The sequence below is a fragment of the Artemia sp. Qi Xiang Cuo genome, chromosome 13 (assembly GCF_049724085.1).
Source record: "Artemia sp. Qi Xiang Cuo chromosome 13, ASM4972408v1, whole genome shotgun sequence".
Lineage (NCBI taxonomy): Eukaryota > Metazoa > Arthropoda > Branchiopoda > Anostraca > Artemiidae > Artemia > Artemia sp. Qi Xiang Cuo.
The window spans coordinates 67,529,726-67,540,504 of NC_142806.1; the positions used below are offsets into that span (position 1 = coordinate 67,529,726).

General features: G+C 37.1%; 2 protein-coding genes across 2 annotated transcripts; both read left to right on the forward strand.

The window, feature by feature from the left end:
* The first annotated feature begins 1,496 nt into the window (after positions 1-1,496).
* LOC148945579 (uncharacterized) lies at positions 1,497-1,862 on the forward strand. The gene has a single exon (XM_089099089.1). The coding sequence runs from the start codon at positions 1,497-1,499 to the stop codon at positions 1,860-1,862; it is 366 nt and encodes a 121-aa protein (XP_088955215.1).
* A 4,286-nt stretch (positions 1,863-6,148) lies between these two features.
* LOC148945580 (uncharacterized) lies at positions 6,149-10,104 on the forward strand. Its single transcript, XM_089099090.1, has 2 exons — positions 6,149-6,563; positions 9,980-10,104. The coding sequence occupies exons 1-2, from the start codon at positions 6,149-6,151 to the stop codon at positions 10,102-10,104; spliced, it is 540 nt and encodes a 179-aa protein (XP_088955216.1).
* Positions 10,105-10,779: the final 675 nt, after the last annotated feature.

Genomic DNA, 10,779 nt, shown 5'->3' on the forward strand with positions numbered 1-10,779 from the left:
AGAATAGCGTCTAGTTTCGGGGCAGTAATTTGTCTTCGCGATCTTCTTTCTCGGAAATCACTGGCTCAGGTATATAATACAGTCGTTTTGCTTAAGATTTTAGATCGCTTCTCCCGTTTTTTAGAATTAGTAATATTGCGCATGTAAAAACCACATTTTTAATTTTGGTAAGTTCCTTTGCCGCTTTTCTAAATCTGAATCAAATACTTTTTTAATGAATACATATAAAATAAAAAACCCTGTTGATGTTTTGGAGAAAAAGCAAAAGAAATTTTTATTTAAATTACCTGTTTTTTCTCATAATTTATATAGAGCTGCGCACGAAGCTTAATTTATTTTATTTGAGTTATTTTTTGAATGAAGTGTTAATTTGTGAAGTGTTAATTTTAAGTGTTATTTTATTATCTATTGAATGAAGTGTTAATTTGTGTGGTAATTTTGATTGAAGGCATTTGCGTACTTGTTGTTATATAGTTTAAAAAAAATTTATGGCCTGTTGATTAGCGGTTATTATTTTTATTTATTTTTTTACTCTTCGTATTCGGAGGAAATAAAAAGTTTGAATTGAATTGAATTGAAACAGTCATGGATCTCGCCAGACGGCAGGACGAAGAACCAAATAGATAATTTCCTAATCTCAAGGAGATGGCGGACAAGTCTTCAGGACGTATGTGGCTTCAGAGGGGCAGATGCCCAGTTGGACCACATCCTGATGGTAGCAAAATTGAAAGTCAAACTGAAAGTGCCCAAAAACGTAAAGTCGAATTCTATGAAGCTTTATGATGCGGATAAGTTAGATGTGGATAAGTTACATGTCCGAGAAACCCGAAGAAAATTTTGTTTTGAGTTGAAGAACTCATTCGTTCCGCTTGAAATAGAAAACGGCACAGATAGTCCGGAAACAGCATGGCAAAAAATGAAGACAATTTACAATCAAGTTGCTAGGGATGTGCTCGGGTGTAAGAAGAAACCGAAAAAAGATGGATATCGCAGGAAATTTGGAAACTAATCGACGAGCGCAATGACTTGAGACAGCAAATTTTCTCTGCTAGCGGCGACACAACTTCGGTCTTCGCAAATGTCCTAGAATGTATAGAATGAAGGACAAAGAAATCAAGGAGTCGGCAAAAGCTGACAAGCGGAGGTGTGTTGAAGAGAAGGCTAGAATAGCAGAGGAAGCAGCTAGAAAATGAGACTCCAAAGCAGTTTACTGGCTCACAAATAAAATACTAGGAAATCTTCCCAGCAGATCCAGCCAAGTCAAAGATGAGAGCGAAAATATTCTCACCGAAACTGAGAAAATTGACGAGAGATGGGTATCCTACTTCGAAAAGGTTTTAAATAGACCGAGACCAACTGACCGAGACAGCATCCCTTCTATGCCCATTCTTAACCTTAAGATTGACGAAAATCCCCCAACATTTGCGGAAATACTTGTTGCTGTGAAGAAACTCTAGTAAGGAAGATCACCTGGTGAAGACTGCATAACTTCGGAAATGATCAAGGCGTCAATGAGGACATGCCTCTTAGTGTGGATAACACTGATTGAAACAGTCTGGCAGTTTGAAAAGGTCCCTGGTGACTGGACCAAAGGGATAACTGTTAAGATATTTAAGAAAGGTGATGCTCTTAACTGCAATAACTGGCAAGGTATAAACCTAATATCAGTACCAAGTAAGGTTGTAGCGCTTGTAATGCTCGAACGACTGAAAAAAGCACTTGATCCGTATCTGAGAGAAGAGCAACATGGCTTTCGGACAAGTAGATCTTGTTCAGATCTCATATTCACGCTCAGGACTCTAATAAAAGAAGCAAATGAGTGGTCCAACAAAGTATACATGCTCTTCATTGATTTTGAATAGGCCTTCGATTCCGTGGACCGTGACACACTCAGGGAAATTCTACAGTATTATGGTGTCCGCAAGAAAATAATAAGTTTGATCATGGCGTTTTATGAAAATACGGAATGTTGCATAAAGATAGGAATGGAACAACTAGCTATTTCAAAATTATGTTAGGAGTGCGACAGTTATGCGGTTTATCACCCTTTTTATTTGTAATTTCAACGGATTATGTTTTGAGAGAAGCGGCTGGCTTCGGAATAACAGTCGGAAATAAAATCTTCTCGGACCTTGACTTTGCGTATGATGTGGCACTTCTGGAAATGACAAAGCAGCGACCCCAGGATCTCCTTAATAAAGTGAGCGTTAAAGCGGAGAAAGTTGGCCTAAACATCAACATAGACAAGACTAAATCAATGGCAACATCAGGTTCGCCAGTCGAGCTCCTCCACAAAAATTAGAGAGTTAAACAGGTCCATGAATTTAAGTGTCCCGGAAGTTGGTTCGATTACACAGGAAAGGGGCAAATTGAGGTAAAGAGAAGAATTGGCATGGCAAACACTGTTATTAAGTAACCTAAACCAGTATGGAAATCCAAGAAGTACTCGCTTGCACTAAAGCTGCGACTTCTTAATAGCAACGTTTTGTCCGTTCTATTGTATGCCAGTGAGTGCTGGAAACTAGATGTTGGGACAGAGCAAAGACTCACAGCTTTCTAAAATATGTGCTTCAGACGCGTGCTGAATATCTGTTGGCGTCAAAAAGTCAGCAACATTGAGGTCCGCAGAAGAACTGGCCAGTCAGTTATTACTGGAGTGATTAAGAAGAAGAGATGGAGCTATCTTTGCCACGTCCTTCGGATGGAGGACTCAAGAATCCTGAACCAGGTTCAACAATGGCAGCCGCGTGGGCTTCGACAGAGGGGAAGACCGAGAAACACGCTCAGAAGCACGTACGATCGTGATCTACGCAGTGCTCACACATCACTACAACCCCAGTGGGAGGATGTACTTGCCGAAGCGACATATAAGCGCAAAGAAAACACTAGCAATACATATACTAAAGCACCAGCAAAGTAATCATAATATAATATCAAACACTACATCTCCCTTCTTTTAACCCTGAATAACATGATTCATGGGTACATCATTTTTATAATTTTTTTTCATACCGTGCCAGAGCGAAATATCACTAAAAATTTATATACCTCACGAGAAGAAGCTCAGATCGCTTCTCCAATGTGTACTGTAGCTACACATAACAGATATACACTAATTAATTCTACTCTCACACTTACACTCACACTCTTCTTAAAAAAATAAAAAAAAGGCTCTAGGCTCACTTCCCTGGTGTGTACTCTGGGTAAACACAATGCCTACTTCCACTACGCATAACTATTTACAGGGTCAATCTCTTTGGTGGGATGATCACTCTTCCAGGCGGCGTTTTGGTACCAGCTTGGGAACCAGGTGCTGCTTCACATGGCTAAACTGGGGATTCCGATGGGGTGATATCAATCCTCAACCATGTTAGTGGCAAAGAGCGGAGCGGTGATCTGTAGAGTTGATTTACCGGTGGTGGAGGTGGTTTCTGTAAGGAGAACAGTCTTGTTTGGAGTAGTGAATGAGGTTAAAACCCTCACAGTTTGACCACCACCCATGACTTTTGTCTCAGAGTAGTTTCTGAGGTAGTTTTAGAGATGTATTCTGTTACGTCAGATGACAGATCCATCCTCAGTCTCGACTATGTAAGACCGCGGAGACTCAGATTGGGCCATTACTCTTGCTGTGCTCCATTTGCCGCCTGGAACCTTCTGCAAAAAAACTGACTTCCCCATCTTTACTGCTGGTAACGGCCTAGATGCCGTGTCGTAATGAAGCTTATTATGTCTCTGAAGAACTCTACATTTCTCCATGAACTTAAAACTGCTGACCACTTTCTTTTTTAAGTGGCCAGTGGTACATGGGAGAAGAGATCTCAGATGACGACTCATTAGGAGTTGGGACTGCAAGGCTAGTTCGTCGACTGGTGTGTTCCTGTGTTCGAGCAGTCCTAAGTATGGGTTTTCATTATTTCCTGAGGCCTTTGTCAGGAGATTCCTTGCTGTCTGGACATTTTTGCACAAGGCCGTTAAACTTGGGATATGTTAGACTTAATGTTTTGTGAGTGAATCCCCAAGTTTTGGCAAACTCTTTAAATTCAACTGAGGATTACTTTTCTATACCAAAATGTGCAGCGTACAGCTGTTTCAAGATGTCAGGCTGTAATGCTTTGTGTATGACCAATCTCTCACCTTTGAATATAATGCCTCTGATTGTTGACAGTTCGTGCTGGATATATCAGAAAAGACATGCCTTTGCCTGGCATGTTTTCCTGCACTTCGGCCAGCCTTCGTGGATTGTTTTTAAAAAAATCCTTAGTTGACTGTCTTTGACAGTTTCTTCCTGGAGTCATATAATTTTATCATGTCTTACAGGTAGGTGTCTAGATATCAGATGTACATGCACGTCTATTTTCGTCTCTAGTTTCTCATCGATATCAGGAAGGTGTAGACGAGAAAGGGCATCGACGACTAAAATTTCCAAGCCTGGTTGGAACTGCAGATGAGGATTGTATAGCTGGAGTCTTAGAATTAACCTCTGTACGCTGGGGGGGGGGGGGGTTGCTAAGTGCACAAGATGCATAAGCTACTACTTTCCGTCAGAGCAGAAGTGTACTCTCAAGCCATGGCTGGACGTGTCGACTTTCAATTCCACATTCAAGTTGCTTTAGTTGAAGAAGGAAACGGTAGACACAATAGAATGTTTGAATTCCGAAAGCGTTTAGTCATTTTCTGGATTCCAAGAGAACGGCTTTAATTTGAGTATGTCTCGCAAGATTTTTTTTCTAGTAGAGTAATAGGAGAGTAAGTAGCTCTTCGCGGCATTCAGGTATGGGCATCTCTTTGATGGCTCTCAGTTTTTCTGGGTCTGGTTTCATTCCATCTGCTCCTCTTATATGCTCAAAATAGCATACACTGCTTGAACTGAAACTGCAGTTGTCTTTGTCGAACTTCACACCTTTTTTTAGTGCTCTTTCCATAACAGCTTTAAGTCTTTCATTATGTTCTTCTTGACTTGCTCCATATACAATGAATATCATCAATAATAATTGCTACCCCTTCCAGCCCTTCAAAAGTTTCTTCCAAGCGACGCTGGAATTCATCTTTTGCTGAAAGCAGGCAGAAGGGTATTCTCTGGAACCGATAGCGCCCATATATAGTGCTGAAGGTTGTCACTTCTGATGCATTTTTTTTTTTTTTTTTTTTTTTTTTTTTTTTTTTTATACCGGCCACCTAGTGCTAATGCCCACCTAGTGCTAATGCGGAGGATTTTCTTTATGATTTTGATAAGTTTATTTCTAATGCAGCGGTGACCAAATTGGATCGGGTTTTTATTGGTGATTTAATTTTAATCTTCTTAATTTAAGTAGTTCTAACCTTGATTTTCTTAATTTTATTTTGTCGCACAATTTTTTTTCCGGTAGCAGAAATACCGACACGGATTACTAGTCAGTCGGCTACCCTTATTGATAATATTTATTTATCGGCGAATCTTATACCGAAGAGTTATTGCGACGTGATCATATGTCCAGGTTCAGATCATTTTCCTTTGGCGTGCGTAATTCGAGACACTGGAAAAAAGGTTTTTTAAAATGGAGAAGACAGTTAGGGATCTTAAGCCGGAAAATCTTAAACAGTTTCAAGAAGAGACAAGTATAGTTTTTTGGGAAGAAGTTATGAATGAAAAAGAAAACGCATTGGTGGCATTTGACACTCTTTCAAAAATATTGTCACCTATTAATGATAAGTGTTGCCCTGTGAAGGTTGTTCGTAATAAGAAATATGTCCCAAGGAAACCGTGGGTGACAAATACAATTTTGGAAAAAATTAGTGAACGGATTAGACTTTATCGGTTGTACCTTGATTCTCCAACGTAACAAAACCTTGAAGAATTCAGGAAACTTCGGAACAATGTGACCTCCCTCAGAAAGTCATCTATGAAACATTATTACTCAGAGAAGTTTCGTGATAAAAACGGTGATGTTAAAGGAACTTGGCAAGTGATAAATGAGGCATTACGTGGTAATAACATTATGAACCCAGTGGATGAACTTGTAGTTGGTGAAAAACAAGTTAACGGTAAGAAAGGTGTTGGTGATGAGTTTTGTAAATATTTTTCAAATGTTAGAATTGATGTTAAAAATGACGTTGCTGACCATGGGTATAAAACGAGCTGTTTATTGATGACCGTGGGGAAGGTCGTTCCATGAAATTCGTAGAGTGCACTCAGTCTGATCTCGAGGCCACACTGAAAACAATAAAGTCGTATTCAGCAGGAATTAACGGTCTTAGCCTTGAGGCATTTAAGGATGTCGCCACTTACCTTTTGCCTTGTCTTCTATACTTGGTGAACCTATCTATGGAAAAAGGCCAGTCCCTAGATGCTTTAAAACAAGCAAAAATTATGCCTTTACATAAAGATGGTGACAAAAGAGAAATGTCAAACTGGAGAATTATATCGATTCTCCCACTATTCTCAAAAATATTTGAAAAGGTTATTCATAAGAAACTGTATTCCTACCTTAATTCTCTTGGGTTTTTATGCGATACGCAATTTGGATTCCAAAAATCTCATTCTACTCGTCATGCAGTGCACCATCTTCTTGATGTTTTTGAACAATGTATTCGAGAGAGGCTCTACTCCTTTAACTATTTTTATTGACTTTTTTTTTTTTTTTTTTTTTAATCCCACCTCCTCTCCTCTCAGTGGTACTAACTTCTTTATTTCCGAAACTAATAACTGCATTTATGTACCACCTACACAAAAAAAGAAAGAAAGAAAAAAAAAACCTACAATTTTTTTTAACTTTACATTATCATAACAATCAAACTATAAATTTGAGCAGTTAATACTTTACAGATTTCATTTGGGGGCATTCTACAACCAATTAACCAACATTAATACGACATCTGCCTAAAAAAAAAAAAAAAAAAAAAAAAAAAAAAAAAAAAAAAAAAGCAGTTTTGGAGAGCAATAATGACCAATACCATTATAAACAATCCATTTTTCTGTTCACGGTTGCACCAAACAGCTTGACTGTAATATGTTGTAAGGTAGGTATGGGGTAGTAAAGGCGCTTTATGCATTTGTTGCATCTACTGAATCTATACACAGTCTCACAGTTTCATTCTTCTTTTATATCATAACCATTGATTTGACCCAGTCTGTGGGCTCAGTGAATTTTTCAGTAGCTCCATCTCTTTCCATTCTGATAGGTTTCTTTCTGGAGTTTGTCTTTTAATGCTTCTGGTACCCTTCTAGCTGGATAAACGGTAGGTACGGACTATTCTTTTAGATAGAAGTTACATTCGCCCTCCAGTCGGCCAATACCATCAAAGACGCTTTTTTACTCATCAACTACACTAGTTTCTTCAGAGTTGACATTTAATACCAGTTTGAGGAGGTTCAAATCTATGCTTGACTCAAAATCAGAGTTGAATCTGAATCCACGACCTAGAATTTGTGATCTGCCCTCGGATACTGTTTGTGGCTGCAGATAAGATCACAGGTGTAAATGACAAGGATCCTAGATCCACAGTAGCTGGTTAGTCGTTGGTTTGTTGGTTGTAGATTCGTTCTTGGGTCCAGTGTCAATTTTAAAATTGATAGAGAGCTGGTTGTTTTCCAATGGCATACAGGAGAACTTTATCTTTTTCATCAACTGCAGCTCGATGCGACTATGTTTCTCCATCAATGGTACTCACGATTTTATTACTATGCCAGACCCTTGCAAAGGGTTTTGGTTTTCTGTATTGGGTGCAAATTTTCCCTTTTTCTGGACATGCGTCATTTGTTGAGTATGGTCCACTACAAAATGGCATTCTTTACCCTTGGGGGAACATTGGTAGGAGCTTTCTGATTTCGGGCACTATTCTGGCTCGTACCACGTGTGATTCCATTAACTTCCTGCTTAATGGGTATCTGTTTGCTTCCATTAAATGATTTCAGCTGAGCCTGTGTTGTTTCATGGGTTCTACATCTTGACACTGCACTGTCTAGGGTTAATATATCCCCTTTTGCCAACAACTTTTCTCGGAAGGCTTGATTTCGAATTTCACAGACAATTTGGTCCCGATTCCTTTCGTCTTGTTTTGTGTACAGACATAGTTTTGCCAACGTTTTTAGATCTGTGATGATTCTTTCAATTGTTTCGTTTTCCAGCTTGTCCCTCTTTTTAAAGATATAATTTGCAAGTACGTTAATTTTAGAAAAAAAACCACCAGGTTAAATTTAGCTAAGCATAAAATACTGCTTATATCAAAAACCTTGTCACAGCACAGTGGATGAAAGTGTGTCTTTTAATCAATGGTTCGCTGGTTCAATCCCACCTGTCACAGGGGATAAGTGGCTCTCATATGTAAGAAGGGCCTTCACATAAGAATCTTAAGTTACTCAATAATTATTTTTATAACAGTTTTTTTCCTTGTGCTAGTGCAGTTGAAGACGCCAAGTCGCAAGGAACTTCCTCTAGAGATACAATAAAAGCCATTTTTCCCTGTGATGGTGCAGTGGGTTTGACCTCAGCTTTGTAATATGGAATCAAGGGATTGAACCTGGCTATAGTAACACACTGTAGAGCAAACGCAAGTACTTTAATCAGGGTTGCAGTGATAGCTAGTGACCTAGTAAGATAGAAGTCAAGAAGCGTAAGTTATGCGATACATACACACACACATACCTGTTTCACAACAAGGATTCCATATTGTGTATCGTTCATTTTATATAACTTCTTTGAATTGGTAAGAGACGAAGCTCAAACAATCTAGTAGCTACAAAAGACTGATGCATGGATTGGTTTGTTATACCAATGATTGTCTTTTAATGTAAAATTTTAAACTAACAATCGTATTGCTCTTTTTAAGAAACCCGGATTAAAAAAAGGGAAAAAGCCAATGGCTTTTTCCCATTTGGCTTTTTGGCTTTTTCTTAGTTGGAATAGCAAGACACGATCCTCAGTATGGCACCATACTCCAGATAAGCAACATTGCAAAAGATGCTTGTACTATCTTATTTTTAGTCACTATGCGCTGTTGTTTTTTCTTTACTAGGTTTTAGCTATAACCGTTGAAAAATACATAGTCCCTATTTATAATGAACTATATCGATCCATCATGTATGTCTTATGTTATGTTGTCGAAAGATGAGCGCGTATAAATATTACAATCATTTATTACTTCATATATGGCTACTACCTAAGATTATGACGTCATTCATCAAGATGCAGTTTAAGTAGAAAAATTGATTCAATTTAAAATAAAAATTTCTTTAATTACAAATGGATCTAGATCTAGTAATTTCTTTTAAAATAAGCCATTGAACAATTCTCTACAATGTTCCAGTGCCAAGATATCTGTGGAAAAGAAGAAAAAGAAAAAAAGATGTCGTTTAAGCAGAATGCTGTAATAGCTGCCACTTTTCTTGATTTTCAAGCCAATATGTTTTCCTTGTTGTTCAAGCCAAGGGAAAGTAAGTTTCCTATATAAGAATTTCTGACAAAGTTTCTAATGGTGTACTTTTTGTTTTGATCTGAGTCAATTCTTAGGAGTCATGTGTTATTATATTTCTTAATATTGGACGTGATGGTCTTTTACTAGGTTGCTAGCTACCGCTGCATACCAGATAAGTAACACAATGTCTATAGGACAAACAATCATTGAAAATCACAATTCATTTGAAAAAAATAAATTTTTGAACCATAAAAGATGACAGAATTAAGCGGACGACCCGAAAAACATAAATTCCCAATTGTTCAATATGAATAACATGGACAAACAAGACAAGTCCAAGCAACTAAAGCAAAGGGTAATGAAAAACTGTCTGAACTGATGAAAGTCTAAAATGAAGATGAAATAAAATGTGGTTAGAAGACATACGACACCAAGCATCATGGTGTGTCAAAAATGAAAGTGAAGAACAAAGACACCTGCGGTTAGACAACAAACAACTGCGAGAATAAAAATAGTTAAAACTGAAAGTCAAGAAGAAACAAGTATTAGGTTAGAAAACAACGTCGTCTTTTTGCAATGTACTTTTTAGACCTGAATGAAGCTCTAGAAGAACGCCTTGTACATTCTTTAAAGAATGGACTTTCTCATAACCTAATGGATTTCATGAAAGAAATACAGCAGGGAACAAAAAACCATGCCAAAGGTTATATGTAAATACGAGAAACGGAGAATGACACAAATCAATGTGCTGCCTCACCAGGACAACGGCCTTTGTTAGAAGACAAGCATCAATGAGAATCAATATAACGAAGCCTGCCGCGTAGCCGAGCTGGGTCCGGCCCATGACATCAATAAGAGGCTCACATTGTCTGCTTACTATGTATATATATATATATATATATATATATATATATATATATATATATATATATATATATATATATATATATATATATATATATATATATATATATATATATATATATATATATATATATATATATATATATATATATATATATATATATATATATATATATATATATATATTTTATATATATATATATATATATATATATATATATATATATATATATATATATATATATATATATATATATATATATATAAATATATTTATAATCTATACATCTATATTATATATATACATATATTTAAAAAAATATATATTTAACATCTTTCCTTTAGACATGTACAAATAGTAAAAGTATATGGTCCATTCTGTTTGGAATAAACCAGCCGCTAACCTCATTTCTTACCCTAACTGCAGCAGTGTTATTCTCGTACATACCACTAATCACTTCAATGTATTTGTCTGGTATACCATACAAGGATAAGACCTTTGCTGAAGCTCTTCTATCAACAGAA